The sequence below is a fragment of the Natator depressus genome, chromosome 21 (assembly GCF_965152275.1).
Source record: "Natator depressus isolate rNatDep1 chromosome 21, rNatDep2.hap1, whole genome shotgun sequence".
NCBI lineage: Eukaryota > Metazoa > Chordata > Testudines > Cheloniidae > Natator > Natator depressus.
The window spans coordinates 11,308,731-11,326,475 of NC_134254.1; the positions used below are offsets into that span (position 1 = coordinate 11,308,731).

At 52.6% G+C, this 17,745-nt stretch overlaps 1 protein-coding gene across 2 annotated transcripts; it reads left to right on the top strand.

Moving 5' to 3' along the window:
• Positions 1 to 4,807: 4,807 nt before the first annotated feature.
• FANCE (FA complementation group E) lies at positions 4,808 to 16,664 on the top strand. 2 transcript variants are annotated; one of them, XM_074936215.1, is made up of 12 exons: positions 4,808 to 5,060; positions 7,216 to 7,449; positions 8,089 to 8,761; positions 9,513 to 9,557; positions 10,323 to 10,382; positions 10,543 to 10,686; positions 13,196 to 13,319; positions 13,792 to 13,867; positions 14,417 to 14,483; positions 15,135 to 15,260; positions 16,118 to 16,218; positions 16,492 to 16,626. In XM_074936215.1, the coding sequence occupies exons 1-12, from the start codon at positions 5,023 to 5,025 to the stop codon at positions 16,493 to 16,495; spliced, it is 1,692 nt and encodes a 563-aa protein (XP_074792316.1). In that variant the 5' UTR covers positions 4,808 to 5,022; the 3' UTR covers positions 16,496 to 16,626. The 2 variants fall into 2 exon arrangements, with proteins under 2 accessions (XP_074792316.1, XP_074792318.1); XM_074936217.1 differs by lacking the exons at positions 14,417 to 14,483; positions 15,135 to 15,260 and having other exon boundaries at positions 16,492 to 16,664.
• Positions 16,665 to 17,745: the final 1,081 nt, after the last annotated feature.

The following is a 17,745-nucleotide window of genomic DNA, read 5'->3' on the forward strand; positions in this document are numbered from 1 at the left end:
TCATGACGGGTGTGGAAAAAGTAAATAAGGAAGCGTTACTTATTCCTCAGAACCAGGGGTCACCAGCTGAAATTAATAGGCTGGAGGTTTAAAACAAACGAAGTATTTTTTCACACAACGCACAGCCAACGTGTGGAACTCCTTGCCGTGGGTGTTGTGAAGACCAAGACCATAACAGGGTTCAAAAAAGAACTAGATAAATTCATGGAGGATAGGTCCATCAATGGCTATTAGCCAGGATGGGCAGGGATGGTGTCCCTAGCCTCTGTTCGCCGGAAGCTGGAAATGGGCGACAGGGGATGGATCACTTGATGATTCCCTGTTCTGTTCATTCCCTCTGGGGCACCTGGCACTGGCCACTTCCAGGAGACAGGATACTGGGCTGGATGGACTTTTGGTCTGACTGCCCCGGTCTGGCCGTTCTTAGGTCCGTTTACACTTCACTTGGGAGCGTACTTCCCAGGCTGAGGAGACGTGGGCTAGTTCTGCTTGCGCTAGTGCACTAAACACAACGGCGGGCTCAGGGGTAGCTGCTTGAATCTACGCAGTGGGTCTGGCTGGGTTTGTGCTCAGGGGCTAGCCCAAGCTGCCCCCTGCGTTGCTCCTGGTTACGCTCCTAGTTTTTAATGTGCCAGCTTGAGCAGAACTGCCACTTGTCTTCCCACGCTGGGAAACTCCCTTCCCTGAGCCGCCACCTGGAAGGCTCGTGTGTGTCCAGACGTTCCAGCCTCCACTTATGGAGGCCAGCCCGGCCTCAGATTCTGATGGTGGGACGTCTGAGGCTGGTGTCTCACCACCGAAAGTTACTGGGATCTAGGACAGACTCTCCTGCTGTGAGAAAAAGGTTATAAAAACAGCCCCTGCTCTCGCCGGGGGGGGGGGGGGGGGGGTCTGATGAGAAGTCTGTGCACAAGGCACTTCATTGTGAGCATGCACCGAGTTTGCTTGTCCCATGCAGTCCGTTTCATCCCCGAGGGGGCAGGATCAACAGAGGCTGTGTCCCAGCCTTCCATAAAGTATGAAATGATCCATCTTGCCCCTGTCTTTGCTGGAGCCATCGCCGGAGCCGTAAACACATATCTATATAGCGCAGAGTCCCGTTCCAGAGCCTCCGATAAGGCAAAGGGAGTGGAAAGAGAATTCTGCAAAGTGCAAGTTGCTTCCAGCCCTTCATCCAGGGAGCCTATGGCAGCGGGGCAGGGGAAATGGGCAGGCCAGGCTGCCTCTCCTTTCTGGGAGGCTGCACCTTTCACACTGTTTTGTGGGGCAGGAAAAGGGGGATTGGGTTCTTGCTGTGAGGGGGGGGGGGGGGGAAGAGGAGAGAAGCGGTAAACTACCTCCCATCCCCTGAAAACTTAGTGTGCTCAAGTAAGGCATGATTCACTACGGTGTATCAGGGGCTGGGCCACTTTATCCGACAAGGGCTGCTGTGCTTATAAATACTAACTACAGGGATGAATTACTAGCTCATTATAGAATATGCACCCACTTCATCCACAGCCAGCTTTGAAATGTCACAAGGGAGCCAGTCTTCCTCCAGGGCGTGGGCCTGTGGTCTGCTCTCCTTTCTGAACTGCAAACATGCTCTCATGCATGGCTTGCGAGGAGCACTGGGCCAAGCTTACGGCTGCTCTTCGAAGATGTAGCAGACTCTGCCCTAGCAGCTCCGAAGCCAGCCGGGGCTGGCAGGGTAAAAACCATCCACCTACTAAGCACTGCACAGCCCAGGCCCTTCAGAGTTGAGGTTAAATATAAAAGCCATCGAAAGCTGGCACCAAATCACTGTAACTTCCCCGTGCTGCTGTTATACAGGTGTTTTGGGCCCTGCTTACAAAAAAACAATTTTGGAGGTTTGTCACTATAGGCCCGAGTTATTTCTCTGGGGAGGCCCATGTAGCCTTTGGAGGGAGGGGATTCAGGGGATGGATCTTTCCTCCTTGTTGTGATGGTGGGCGCACCTGAAGGGAACCAGAGTCTTTGGTATGTTTGGGGGTTACGGGGATGGGCTGGATCTCACAGAATCATGTGTGGGGCGAGGGGAGGCTGCTGAGTCTGATGTTTACGGCACTTCAGTGTAGAGTGGGGGTGTGTGTGTGTGAAAGAGAAACTACACTGAAAATCAGGCTGAAACACACAATCTTTTCAATCAGGTCTCCCCTGTGCCAAGCAGCACCAGATGTCAGGTCAACTTCCTACTGGAGGACGAACTGGTGAGGTGGAACCTGGGTATATTTTGAATGCAATTTATTTACCCTCTAAAAGAAAAGGAGTACTTGTGGCACCTTAGAGACTAACCAATTTATTTGCACATAAGGGCCTAATCACATCAGCCACACTATCAGAGGCTCGTTCACCTGCACATCCACCAATGTGATATATGCCATCATGTGCCAGCAATGCCCCTCTGCCGTGTACATTGGCCAAACTGGACAGTCTCTACATAAAAGAATAAATGGACACAAATCAGATGTCAAGAATTATAACATTCATAAACCAGTCGGAGAACACTTCAATCTCTCTGGTCACGCGATTACAGACATGAAAGTTGCTATATTACAACAAAAAAACTTCAAATCCAGACTCCAGCGAGAAACTGTTGAATTGAAATTCATTTGCAAATTGGATACAATTAACTTAGGCTTGAATAGAGCCTGGGAGTGGCTAAGTCATTATGCAAGGTAACCTATTTCCCCTTGTTTTTTCCTAGCCCCGCCCCCCCCCCCCCCCCAGACATTCTTGTTAAACCCTGGATTTGTGCTGGAAATGGCCCACCTTGATTATCATACACATTGTAAGGAGAGTGGTCACTTTAGATAAGCTATTACCAGCAGGAGAGTGGGGTGGGAGGAGGTATTTTTTCATGCTTTTTGTGTATATAAAAAGATCTTCTACACTTTCCACAGTATGCATCCGATGAAGTGAGCTGTAGCTCACGAAAGCTTATGCTCAAATAAATTGGTTAGTCTCTAAGGTGCCACAAGTACTCCTTTTCTTTTTGCGAATACAGACTAACATGGCTGTTACTCTGAAACCTGTCATTATTTACCCTCTATACCCCAGCCTTAGACCAGTGGTGGCCACAAACAGCACCCCAGCACTCCTCTCTGCCAGAACTCTCAGCCAACCTCCCATGGCCTGTTCGCAGGCCCCAGCTCCGCTCTGAGCGATGACGCCAGAGAGCAAACGTTCTTGTTGCTTGCCACAGCTCCCGCTGAAAAAAGAAGGCCGACGCCACACCCCCAAACAAACTACACCACAGCAATATCTTCCAAACCGAAATCCTGCTCCTGCAACGAAAAAGAACTGAGCAAATGTTACAGTGCCACCTGGTGACTTCTGTTATATCAGCAATCGCATTCAGCACATCTGTTCATTTAGTAACAGGCGAGAAATCAAGCCTGTCATTTAGATGGTAAGCTCTTTGTGGGTAAGGATTGTCTTTTTGTTCGGTTTGTACAGCACCCAGCACAACGGGGCATAGTCCATGACTGGGGCTGCGAAGTGCAGTAGTGATACAAGTAACACTGGAGTGCTGAATTTGTAACTGCTGGAATAAGGGCAATTTCACACAATTGTGAGTGAGCTTAGAAATGTTTCATTGAAGTGCAGGGGGCCAAATCCTCCCACCAGGGAGCCTTAAAGTCAAAGGTACCTAAACTCACGCACTATGCAGATTACTAGCAGTGCCTGCGATTAGTGGAAGGGAAAGAATTCTAAACATCACCTTTCCTTTTTGGCATCTTTGCTGCCTCGCAGTCAGCTTGGACAATTCATTATTCATTTTGCAGCGATGCCCCGAGCCTCCAGTCGAGATCAGTGCTCCAGTGGGCTAGGCGCTCGACACATATTAAAACACGTCTCTGGCCCTAGGAAGAGCCTCACGGCCTGGGGGGGGTGTGTGTGTGTCAATCGGCTCACCGTTACTCCCCTCTCTTTTCCTGCAACACCACACCTGGGGAGTGGGAGAAGAGGACCTGGCTGCTCCCCCACCAGCCCGGGGAGCGGGGAGGTGAAGAGCCTCTGGAGTGGAAAAAAGAGCAGGGGTGAAGCTGGGACAGTGGGAATTGATGTGGGGCCTGGGGTACAAAAAAAATTGGACATCTGGGAAGATCCTGAGCCCATAACACTAGGCAGCTGGGCGTGTGCACTGAGCATCCTTACGGCTTTCCCAGGCCAGCGGCCTCAACAAAGGGACGATTCTGAGAAAACCTGAACGGGCTGCAATGGGGGGGGGGGGGTAAATAATTGCTGCATGGGGAGAGGGACTGATGTGGAGTTAGGGGGGGCCACGGACTGAACGGATTATAATATGGGGGTTGGGGAGAGGCTGGAAGCGCCGTCTCATCAGGAGGCAGCTGGGGCCAGACTGGCCTTACTATAAATTTGGGTGAATTCAAGCTGGCTAAGTCCGTGTGCGTTGGGGGGGGACGTTCAAAAATCAAGCGAACCGCCCAAAAAACACAATAGCAATACCCAAAAGGTCTCAATATTTGGGGGGGGGAGGGGAGATGAGAGTGCGGGCTCTGATTCTGGGTGGGCCATATTCCCCCCTCCCCACCCTTCCCACCTGCCCCTGAAACCCCTCGATCTTAAAAGCACTGCTCCCATGATGTTACGCCGGCAAGCAAAGGTTTTGTGTCCTCGCCTGGCATTTCTGCAAATGATGCGGAAGTGATTGTGGGGAGCGGGGGGCCGGGGTCTGCGTGTTGGGGGCATGGGATGTTTGGGGGGGGGGTGCGGCGGAGGGACGCTGCTCCTTTAAGGTGTGGAAGGAAAAGACTGGGCCTGTGAACCAGGAAGTGGAACATGCTGCCCCAGTGGGAGCTGGGCCCTGACAGATGGAGGCCCTGCAGAGCCGGTGCTGAAGCTGATTTTGCTTCCAAGGCCCCGGTAGCCGGGGGGGCAGGAAATCAACCCCCTGGCAGCTACCCCCAGCGGGCTGCAGCTTCTCTCTGGGGCCTCCCCGGCGTGCTGCACGAAGGAGTCACACCGCAGGCTGCTCAGTCCAGAGCCAGTGGCCTGATGTTCAGCGCTATAACGGAGGCTAGTAGGAGCCACAGGTACGCGGCGCCTTACTGCACTGGTGGGGCTCAACCTTCGCAGGCTCCTGGCCCCCTTTCGGGAGGCGGATCTGTCTTGCGTACCCCCAGCTTCGCCTCACTGAAAAACGGCTTGCTTACAAAACCAGACGAGCGTGTCACGGCCGCTGGTACGGAGCAAGGGCTGGCTGTCTCCGGGTCACCATGTAATTATAAAATAAATCGACTGGACGATAAATATTGCACTTACATTTCAGCGTACAGCATATCGAGCAGTATACACGAGTCGCGGTCTGTGTGAAATGTTCGTTTGTACTGACTTCGCTAGTGCTTTTTATGTAGCCTGTTGTAAAACTAGGCAAATATCTCGCTGTGTTGATGTCCCGCCCGGAAGAGCTCTGCGTACCCCGGGGGTACATGCACCCCTGCTTGAGAACCGCTGCCGTACAGAATCAGGCCGCTTCTGTGGCGGAGCCTAGCTCTGGATTTAGAACTGCAGATTGAATGTTTTGGCCTGAGGTTTCCCCCTTGGGCGTAGTCCGGGCTAGGATTTGGAAGGGGCTGGCGAATATGTGTACAAGGGACTGTGCCTTTAGCATGCATAACGCAGGCTGAGATGGCTGTTCTTAGCTGCTAACACGATAGCCTGCACCTTTCAAATCCTAGTCTAGACAAAGCCTGATGTGCGCTCTGTCTCCGCCAGTTCCATTTTGCAACCATGGGGGCGGGGATAAAAATGGTCACTCTACGGTCTTAAATCGTGACTGTAATCTCTCCCAGACATACAGGGCTGTGCCCCACCCCGCTGATCTCTTTGGAGTTATGCTGGGTGAATTTGAATGGCCGTGCTGTAGAGTTGACGTCCCATTTGTGGGCTGTCAGGACAGCACCCATCTCCCTGTTCCATTCGTGGGCTGTCAGGACAGCACCCATCCTCCCTGTTTTGCCTCCAGAGCTGGGGGCTCTGTGGTGTCCACAGCTATGGCACATGCACCGCCCAAGAGTCCTGAGAGTTTAGAGGCTTCCCTGGGGGCCTGGGAGCTCCCCCAGAAGCCATTCCCAGCACATTTTCCCCTCCTGTCCTCTGTGCGCACCACAGCAGCGTGGTCTAGTGGTTGGAACAGGGCGGACGTGGATTTGGGTGACCTGGTTTCTATGTATTTTTAAAACCCTGCGATCAAGGCCTCTACAGATTTTGTGGGTGCATTTCTGGATTCTTATTTGTAAAGCAAACAAACCACTTGGCCCCAAATGTGGCCCTACAGGTGGAATATTTTTGTTATGCATTAGATGTTCCCTGTGCCGTGTTTGCAATGTGAAGGTTGCCTCTAGGCTCCGGTAACGATCCTGCTTGACCGTGGGTGCCATGCCCAGCAGCTCCCTGCCCCTACCTCCAAGCCGGAAAACAGCCGTCCAGGGCTCTACGGAGTTGACTGTCTGCTGTAGCATTGTGTGCCAGGCACCCGGTCGGGCATAGCTCTTTAGCAGTGTCTTGGGGGTAGCTGAGGGGCAGGGGGGTGCTGTGAGTGACAAGGGCTGTCTACACAAAATGAATTTGCTCTTCCACCTTTTGTGTTAGCTCGTGAGCTGCTGCTGCTCCTCTCCCTTGTGTCACGGCTACAGGAAGTCACTGAGGCAAATGCCGTGGCTGGATTTTAGAAGGGGCCGTGTGATTTTATGACCAATAATAGTTCGGGGACCTAGGAGAAGGCTAATCCAATCAGTGGTCCAGGGCAGAAGCCAACTGCCCCAGGTCAGGAAGGAATTCCTGCCCTTCCCCATGCAGCGTTCTGCAATAGGCTAAGTCTCTCGTGGGATGTTTTCACCCTGCTCTGAAGCTTTTCTGGGAGATGGGAGATCTTACTAGGCAGACCAGTGGTCTCCTCTGTCTCCTGGGGTATCTTACCATCTCAGCTGGTACATGGAAAGAGACAGGATGATTGGATCCACTGTGACAGGAGATGGGGCACTAGGCTAGACAACCCAGTGGTCTGGTCTGGATGCTGGGTACCACACTAGATGCACTAATTGTCTCCTAGGCAGCCCTTTTATGGCCTGAACCAATATATGGCAAATCCTATTTCCCCCTCACCTCTCCTAGCTGCTTGGGGGGTTTTATTGCATCGCCGGGGGGCCTTGGAATGTGCCCTACCCAGACTGGGTGTGTCCTTTGCAGGGCCGATGCGATGGAAGCTCCCCCAGCGCCCTGGCTGCAGAGGTTTGACAAGCCTTCCCGTCTCCTCCTCCACACGCTGACGTCCGGGCCGTGCGGGGCGCTGGCTGCCTTCCGAGCCCTCCAGCGCAGCCGGGCCTGCGACGAGCCGGGGCAGGCGTTCCACTGGCAGATCTTCACCGAGACCTTATGTGCTGAAGAGCCCGTGCTGCGGGGGCCCGAGCGGACCCTCACCCTGTGAGTCACTTACGTTGTCTATTTAGAAAACTTGCAATAACGTCTCCGTCCGGCAGTTGTTTCGGCTCTTTAAGGGCTAGATCCTTCACGGTGCTGATTGCCCTGAATTCCCATTAAAGCCAGTGGGAGATGAGGCAGCTCCGCATCGTACAGGACCAGCCCTGGAGTGCCAAACCTCTTGCTCGTTACTGCACTGGGAGCGTGGGTTGAGTAAAGAGGGCAGGCTTGGCCCTGGGTGCGGAGAAGAAGCAACTTACTGGTCTGTGTATTAATAATGCTTTGCACACATGCGTCTGCATAACTAACCGCTGCAGCGCCCGCGGGGGGCAAGGGGGGGTCCCTGTGTCACGCGGGGAAAGGTGAGGCAGACAGACGGAAAGTGCCCAGTTCCAGAGCAGGGCCGTCGTGTGGTCAGAACGTTGGGGATCTTTCGGGCCCAGAGCGGGCTCAGACCAGATCCGGTTTTCTACAACCGCTATCTCTGACCCTGTCATGGCCCATCTCTGCTCCTCTGCCTGCTCCTTTCCCCCCCAGCGGACGGTGGCAGCACCGGGGGCCTGGCCCTTTCCCTGGAGCAGATCTACAAGTGAATTCCTTTCATTCCTCCTCCTTTCCCTCCTCCTTCTGCCCCCTGCTCAGGAGACCAATACTGCTGCTGCTTCCTGTGATGTGCCAGAGAAATCTCCTCTCCCTGCTGCACATGGTGCAGGGCAGCATGCCGAAGGACTGCCTCAGCCAGCTGCTTCAGGCCACCGGCAAAGATCCCAGCCCAGACCTCTGGGTGCAGGCCCTGCGGGATCTACTTCAGAGGGGGCTGAGAGAAGAGAGGAGCTGTTGGACTCCACTTCCGCTGACAGACACGTGCCAGCAGCAGCTTAAAACGCTGTGCCAGAAGTTTGTGGGTGGCACTGAGAGCAAACCGGACTTGGAAAGGAAACGGAGCTGGTTCATCCAGGAGCATCCAGGCCCTGAACTCTGGCTTGCTGGGGATGCGACCGACTCTGCATCTTGGCTTAGGAAACGCAAGCAAGTGGCTGAGGAAAGTCTGGACCCCGAGGGGGAGCGGCAGAGGAAAAGGTCCCGGTTGGAAGAGGAGGAGTTAGACCTGGAACCTCTGGCAGGATGCGCCTTTGTGAAAGGAGCTGGTGCAGGGGAGGAGGAGATCGGTATAGAGGCGTCTGGACATGGGTCCATTCGGAGCCAAACCAGGGGTGCCAATGAAAATGCCCAGCCCGACGCCGTCATGGAGACAAGAGAGGCCAGTCAGGGTTCCCAGCGGGACGCAGCAGCAAAAGTCCCTGATTTTATGCAGGTACCAGCTAGTGTTTGGGTTCCTTCTAAGTGAGTTATCTCCCGTGCAAGTACAGAACACAGAACCCCGCCTTTCCAACAGCCAAAGCAGGCTGGCCACTCGAGCTCCCCGTTCTCCCCTGTCCATGCCTCACCTGGTGACGCTGTATCCCCTTCCCCTATGAACAGCAGACACTTGTCCTGTACCGTAAAGGCTACCAGAATTGGGCTTTGTGGAGCGACACGGGCAGGAGTGGGGCCTAGAGCCGCGGGCCTGATCTCTGGGAATAAACCGTGTAGGTGTGAAAGGGATAATCTTGTAACTCCAGTTTCTCAGCCATTTTTTTTAGCAGCTGGCTCGCTTTCCAGAGATCACTGCTACTAATGGCTGCCTTTAAGTGGAATAATGACTACCGTGGGTATACCTCCTCCCACCCACAGATCCCAAAGGGCTCTGCTGACTGATTGCAAACTACGTGCGGCATATTTAGGGGTCCTGCTGCCCATTACCGAAATGCAGCTGCTTCTGGGATGAAGCACAGCAGCCCTTTAACAGCGCACAGCAACGTAACACAACAGTTCAGAACAGGCGAATGAAGGAAATGGCCCAGAGCACTGAGATTTGATTCTCTGCTTTCCCATGTCCCATCCCAGAAACCAAAGGGGAAGTAAAATGGGCTGGGGAATTATCTGGGCGGCTTTGGGAATTTTGTCTCCCTCCCAGAGGTTTTGTTCTTTCTAGGCTTTAACTATTTTTAAAATGTTTTTCCCAGGTGCATGTGCCTAGACTTAAGATGCTGCTGGAGATGGAGTCAAATGTAAGTATTTGCATCTGCATTTCCACTAGGAGCACTTAGTCTAAACCAGCTTGCACCAGGGGCTCCAGAAGGGGAATGCATTTGATCCAAGGAGACAGGCTTTGCAGGAAGAGGTGGAGGGGGTGATCTGTACTGGGAAAAAGACAGTCCTGCTGCTGCGTCCTCCAGGTTCACACACTAACAGCTGTGTCCAAACTGGACTACCTATTCAATATCACTGGACAGTTGATACAACGCCAGTGCACATCCCCTCTCTGAAAGTGGATGCTCAGAGGAAGGCATTAAGCCCCCATAATACACAGTGTTCTCCTCTCTATACAGCTGGGGAAACTGAGGCATAAAAAGACTTAGCAGTTAGCTCAAGATTACGCAGCGAGTCAGTGGCAGAGGTGGGAACAGAAACTGGGAGCGGAGGCATTCAATCCTGTGTTGTAACCACTAGGCTATACTGCCTCTCAGTACTATCCTTCTCACGGCAGGAACATGTCTTCCTGCCCCACAGCAGTTACCTGATTAACCCCTGACACTTGAGAACTGATTCCCTTTGTAAGTGTTCATCTGGGCTGATGTCACTGCAGATGCTGCTCTTCTTCCTATGCATGAAGTTGGACAACTCGTGGCTTTGCTGTGCCCTGAACTCTGACCCTGGGTCTGTCCAACCATCTGCATTCAGCAGCAGAAAATGGTTTCCTTTGAAACCAACTGGGGGAACAGGGATAGAACCTGTTATTCAAATGGCCCAATTGATCTCCTGCTTCTCTTTAGCAAACAGACGGGACCGCCCCTCCCGAACTGCAGATCCTGAATGAATGCACCCCTGGCCAGGTGAGCGGGCAATGGTAACACAGGGAGGGATGCCGATTGCAGCCCGTTTAAAAATCATCCTGAGGGAACCAGCCTCTAATCCCTCTCCTCGTTCTTCAGCGCTTGGGAAACGTCCCGCTGCCGTCTGTAACGCTTGTACGGCCTCTCTCCCCTCTTCCAGCTGGAGGGACTGTGCTCATTGCTCCAGCTCTCGGAGCGCCCGGAACGCACCCTCGTGCAGTTCTGCACCTGGCTGCTGGCTCTCGTGCCCGAGGTCAGCTACACTCACGCAGCGGTTCTGACGGAGCAGCTCTTCCTCCAGCGGGTAGGTACCGACGGCCCACGCCTGGGGTGCTGAGCTGGCAGAAGGCCCCCAGAGACAGTGTCCTCCCGGATCCATTCTCCTGATTGATAGACCCACCTTATGGGGAGAGAAGGGGTTGTACGTTGTGTTTCATGCTGGGGAATCCCGGGAGACTGAAGTCCTGCCTGTACCCACAGAACTGGGCAGTGACAGCGCTGGGCAGTGACAGCGCAAACTTTCAACGTCTGGTTCCGTCAATAGGGGTGGGAGAGGACCTCAGGCTCCGTAACCTGTTCAATCCTTGACCGCTCCAACCCTTGAGCCAGCTCCCAAGGCCAGTGCTGATGGGTTTTGTACCATCTGCACCTGCTTACTAGGAACTGCACTAAAAGGCACCAACTCACTGCTTGTGGGGACGATAACCCCTTTTTGCGACTGCTGCAACCTGTAACTCTCTGGTGAGCAGTGCTAGCACTCATCACCAATCCCCTGAGCCACCCAGGCCCACGGTTACAAAGTTATTGAAGGCTGTAACTTAGGGCTGAGTTGTGTTCCTGCTGTTGACAAAACCATCCTGTGGGAACCATTCCTATAAGCCATTTATTGAATGCTGCAAATTTACACAGCCCTTCGCTAAAGCTTTTAAAACCCTCTGGGCCCTGCCCCAGGTGCTTATACTCAGAGACAGAGCTAAGAGCTGGAACCGGAGCTGAGCACAGGGAAAGCGTGGACAGTTACTGGTGAGCACAGGAAGGATTCCCAGCAGAAATGGATTTGAAGCAGGAGGCAGTGAGCCAGTCTTTGGAGGATAAGAAGAGGGTAAAGATTTGCAGACATGGGCCCCGATCCTGCCAAGAAGCATGTACATGCTTAAAGCTAAGCACATGCGTCAGACTCAGCACCTGATAGGCTCTGGGTGAAGAATGGGGAGGAGAGAGAAAGGGACAGAGAGAGCTGAAGAAGTCAAGAAGCTGGGAGGATGGGTTGGAGCGTAAGGAGCAAGAGGAAGTGATTGGAGATGGGGACAAGGTCACGTACGGCCTTGGACATGAACCGAGTGTGAATATGTTGCAGTAAGAGCTAGAAAGCCAGTGAAAGGAATCACAAAAAACCAGCCATACTGGGTCAGACCAATGGTCCATCTAGCCCAGTATCGTGTCTTCCAACAATGGTTGGTGCCAGATGCTTGAGCGAATGGAAAGAACAGGGCAATTAGCGAGTGATCCATCCCTTGTCATCCAGTCCCAGCTTCTGGCACTCAGAGGCTTAGGGACGCCCAGAGCATGGGGTTGCGTCCCTGACCATCTTGGCTAATAGCCATTGAAGGACCTGTCCTCCATGAACTTATCTAGTTCTTTTTTGAACCCATTTGTACTTTTGGCCATCACAACGTCTCCCGGCAACGAGTTCAGGTTGACCGTGTGTTGTGTGAGGAAATACTTCCTTTTGTTTGTTCTAAACCTGCTGCCTATTCATTTCATTGAGTGACCCCTGGTTCTTGTGTTCTGTGAAGGGGTAAATAACGCTTCCCTAGTCACTTTCTCCGCACCCGTCCTGATTTTATAGCCCTCTCTCATATTGTCTGCGTCAGCTGTCTCTTTTACAAGCCGAACAGCCCCGGTCTTTTTCATATCTCCTTACACAGAAATTGTTCCATTCCCCTAATCATTTTTGTTGCCCTGCTCTGGACTTTTTCCAATTCGAATATCTCTTTTTTGAGAAGCGGCGACCAGAACAGCACGCAGGTATTCAAAATGTGGGTGAACCATGGATCTGTGTAATGGCATTTTGATATTTACTGTCTTCTGACCTCCTAATGATTCCCGACATTCTGTGAGCCTTTTTTGACGGCCGCTGCACGTTGAGTGGATGTTTTCAGAGAACTCTCCCCAACGACTCCAAGATCTTTCTTGAGTGGTAACAGCTCATTTAGACCCCACCCTTTTGTCTGTATAGTTGGGATTATGTTTTCCACTGTGCATTACTTTGCACTTATCAACACTGAATTTCTTTTGCCGTGTCACTCAGTTTTGTGAGATCCCTTTGTAACTCTTTGCAGTCTGCTTTGGAATTAACTATCACTGGTGCAGATGATGTGGTCGGAGGAGGGAATGGGTCTCCGGTAGGGGTGTCAAGCTTGTATCTGAGATCACTGCCCATGGCACTGGCTGGGAGTTGCTCTGTGAGCTCAGTGGTTGCTGGCAGTGCCAAAGGGCCTGAGCGGCAGAGAAAGGGACCTCGGCCTGGCTGGAACAGAGTCTCTGCCCTGAGCCCACAATGTCCCCTGACTTCAGAGAATAGAGCAAAACAGCACGGAACAGGTGCTGGTTCCTCCTTAGCTCCCTTCATCTTCAGCAGGGGAGGCTGTGCTGTTTCTAAATGGTATGCACTAGACTTAATAACATTCCCTCCGTAGGTCCCTAACACCTGGGCTTCACTGACCCCCCTAGGGATGGAAAGGGTCCAGGCAACAGGGCCTGCATTTCCATGCTAAGCTGTATTTGTTCTGCAAGCCTCTTCCGTGCCCTAGGTTCTCTCACTGACCCAGCCGGCCTCCCGTCATCTCATGGCGGCGCTGACCTCGTTCTGCTCCAAGTACGCTCGCCCAGTCTGCTGTGCCTTGATCGCTCCAGCCCTGCGGGCCCCGGGGGCAGGTGAGTTCACAGCTCGTCCTACAGGGAGAAGGGCCCCTCTGAGGCTGGATGTATGTGCTATGCAGCCAACTTGCTCTCACTACACTGGAGAGCTGCGTTACCTGATCTGTGGGTCACCAATTGTTGTCCGTACGGTCAGAGACCACAGATCTGCTCCTGTTCGCCGTCTCTGTTGCAACCAGCCTGCTAAGTCGCTAAGAGTTAGGGCTCCTCAGTGCCCGGGAAAGCCCTGCCAAGCATTGAGTGGCACCTCCTTTTGAAAGTGGTATCAGTTATTCCCTCCATGTGGCCCGGGTTGGGGGGAGCCAGCCTCTCTCCAGCACGGCAGACAAGGCCTTTGCCCTGCAGCAGGTCGAGGAGCCAGGGCTGTGAAGACATGCCCAGTGTGCGGCGGTGGAGCTGACTGTGGGGGCAGGCTGAAGGGGATGGGATGTGACTGCTTGTGGCAAATGCTGCCATCTCGTCCTTGCAGGTCCCGAGGGGACGAAGCTAGTGTGCGAGCTGATAGAGGACAGCCTGGAGCCGGAGTATGTGAGGCTGGTACTCAGGTAAATGCTTACAGCAGGGGAGGAATTTCCACCCACTCTGTGTCCCCTCGCACAGGAATGACTGGGGTGTGATATTGCCCACTGGTTCATATAGGCACCCCTCCCTCACTTCAGGCTGAGGGCCAGGTACCGTCCTGGATCCACACAATCCACTCCATTGCACACATGGGAACTGTGCGGCCAGCATGAGGGCCATGGACCCTGGAGAATTCTGAGGCCAGAGGCGGGCAGGTAGCACCGATCTGTTCCGAATAGTGCCCGCCCCAGTTCAGCCGTGTCTCTTTCTCAGGCATAGACGACACTAGAAAGGGTTTGCTGGGATAGCTAATCCAGCAAACTGCCCCTATTGCAGACACAGCTTCTCCTGGCAAAGTAATTCTCATATCGGTATAGCTGATACCAGATCCTCTAACAAAGTAAGAGGTAAAACTCTGTCTGCGCTGGGGCCTTTTGTCGGTATAGACGTGTCCCAACTACTCACACCCCTACCCAACGTTATTATACCGGCCAGAGTTTCTGGTGTAGCCCTGGCCTTCGTCTCCTCTCCAGCCAGGTCCTGGAGATGCCGTGGTCAGAGGAGGTCATCACTGTTGTGCAGACATTGCTGGGAAGGCAGGTGAGCAAACACATTCTCTCCTGATCTATTTAAATGACCCTTTTGAAATACCTGGGTGTGAATTTAGTTGTGGTGAAAGGTGCCGGCTTGATGGCCTGGAGTCCTCTCTTTCCCCAGAGCAGGACTCCATCTTGACCCAAGCCACTGCTGTTATTATCCACTGCCCGTGCTACCGTGTCTGGGCTGTGCAGCTTGAGATGGAGCATTGCGTGCTGGGACCAGTAGTCTTCATGGGCAGCTCCTCCATATTCTAGATGAGGGCAGCTGCAGTCTGTGTCCCTCCCATGCCGCCTTCAGGCACCTGGCAATGTCCCTGGGTGTTTTGGGTGCCCTGCTGTTAGTGGGTGATGACTTTGGTTCAATGTATCCAGAACCTGCAGTGAGCCAGTCTGGGACTGTGGGGGGAGGGATAGCTCAGTGGTTTGAGCATTGGCCTGCTAAACCCAGGGTTGTGAGTTCAGTCCTTGAGGGGGCCATTTAAGGATCTGGGGCAAAAATTGGGGATTGGCCCTAGCTTTGAGGAGGGGGTTGGACTAGATGACCTCCTGAGGTCCCTTCCAACCCTAATATTCTATGATTCTATGACTTGATGTCTGAGGTGGCCCTTGTTCCTTGTATTCTCCTTGCTCCGTGTCCACGTCTCTCCTTCAGGTGGAGCTGCCCCCTGAGCTCTTTAACCTCCTGGTCCTGAAACTGTGCCGGCTGGCCCAGGAGTTTGCTAAGTCAATGAATTACACGAAGCTGATGATGGCTGTGCTGACCATATACAGCAGCAATGTGAGTCCAGACTGAGAGCTGAGAGTCCCATGAGGTCTTGCTTTTATGTGCACAGGGCCAAGAGGAAATTGCACAAACACTAGCTCTGCTTAGGGTGTCCATTGCTCCATCTCTTCGGTGAAAGGGATCTCAGGTTAAATACCTTTCAGTTGGATGGGATTTTCTTCTTCACTTCCTGTCTTAACTGTCTGTACACCACACATTTGGAATTCCTGAGTTCCGATCCACCTGGAACTTGGGAAGCGTCACTTAAATCCTGATTGTTCAGAGGAGCTGAGCACCCACAACTCAGCACATCTGGAAAACCAGGCCCAAGACCCAAAATCAGTTACCCCTTCTGAACAATGGACTCAGTGGGTTAAGCACCAGGTTTAGAACCGCTACAATGCCTGGAACCCCAGCAAGTAGATACGTTGACTTCTATGCGTGTATTCAGTCTGGGCCTTTTGGCTGAGACCTTTAAAACCGAGCTCCTGCCTGCTGGAGGGGCCTGGGAAGGATATTTTGAAATGTGGACCCTGCTTTTGGGTGTTGCCGTTTTGGGGAGCTCTGCGTCTGACACCAAAGGCCTCCTTTTTCAGAGGCATTGAGTATTTCTTGAACGGAAAGCTCTGCGGAACGACACCCCCCACAGCTCCAGCAGAAATCAGTGGGCACTGCAGGTGCTCAGCACCTCTGAAAATCAGTCCCAGCGCGTCTCCAGTTGGGCTCCCAAATTCAGGCTATTAACACAGGGTAACACCTAGCTCCATGGAACTCGGTTGTCTATGAGAAAGGAAACAAATCTTACCAGCCACCGTTCCTTTAAATCCAAGCCAGAGTAACCTAAACAGCTTCTTTTCCCTCTTCCTTCACAGATTACTCCAGCCCACCGGAGACATTTGTCTGGTGCTCTGGATCTCAACCACACAGCTCTCCGGAAATCTCTGCAGGCTGCCCTGGAACAAATGGCTCCCAGGTGAAAAAACAAGTCCGTCCCCTACGTTCCACAGGGGTGGGAGAGCTTCATGGTCGTCTGCCCCAGCCAGGAATACCACAGGCTGCCCAGGAGGGCATGTGAGAAGTTCCTAGTGTCGGTGTGATGGAAACGGGTGGGAGATACCCTGAGATGCTGACATTTGCAGGGGTGGAAACTGCACTGAAGTCTTGCTTTAGCTATTACTCCATGTGTAAGTTTCCCTGTCCCTCAGCATTTTCTGATTCCTTCTCTCTCTCTGTCTCTCCCTCCCAGGTGAAGTTGCCCATGCATAAACATGAGCCATCCCAATGGAACGGAGTGGTACAAATGACTGCCTTCTCAGACTCCAGCCACCAAGGGTCTGTGCAGCTTGAGGAGGACCTTCATACCACCCGTGACTGTGACAAGCCCCCTCTGGCACAGGAGAAGGACAGCTTCCAGAGCTGGAGTTAGAGCCAGCATAATGGAGCCCCGCAGAACAGGTCAAGTAATGTCAGACTGGTGCCTGCAGAATACACCTGAAACAGAAACATCTGTTGAGTTACTCTAATGGGCAAACCTGGATGCCCCTTTACCTAAAGATTCTGTGTATGGAAAATCCCACAAAGGAAGAACTACAATTCTAGGAGAACTCCCAGTGTAACTCCCCTTATTAATAGCCCACCTGTCCCAGGTACCCCTGCATTCCCACTTGGGCTGTTTTCTTGCATAAAAACCCTTCACACGTTGGGGGCTCACTGTATTTTTGGATCTCCCAAAGTTGAGGGTTTTCCTGGCTAAGCTAGCTGAGAGTTGAGCGAACCACCTCTCTTTAGACCTAGTGAAACTAGTTTGGATTAGATAACTTCCTCTCTTTGAACTGGACCTTCCTTGTGGTTCAAAGATGGCTCGGCCTTTTAACTTTCCCTGCCTGTGGCTGCCTCCACGTTCTCCTTGGAAGTGCCAAAATATCTGATGAGGCCAAACTATGAGCAAATGGCGCGAAAAGTCTTTTCTCATGAAACTTGCAGCCCAGTTTTGAAGGCAGATGGTTTTGATAAACACCCCAGAGATCACAAGCTTATGTGACCGGGAGATGTTATTGGTTATCCCATGAGTACAGTTTATAAAGTGAACCCTTTACATCTGCTTCTCCTCCTTTCTCCAAAGGAATGAAATGCTCGGCGGGGCGGGGCCTGCACATGGGGTTCTGAAGTGTCCGTTCCCCCCACTGCCCCCAGAAGAGGGCTTTATCCTGTGTTATCTCAGTAAAGGAGACCACTTGCCTCTGTGTGTCTTCAGGATTCTGTCTTGTCCCTTGCACTCACTCCCTTTGGGTTCATTAAACTTCCCTAGTGCCATTAATTGCTCACGAAAGCATTTGTAGCCGTTGTGTCCATCTAAAACCTGAAGGAAAACACATGTATGCTTTCGACTTGGGTGCACTGTCTTTTTTACTTTGTCAAAGCAGTACAATAAAACAGATCATTTCATAACCCAGCCGTATTCCTCATGCTGTTCTCTCTGTGTGATACCTCGGGGCCTGAA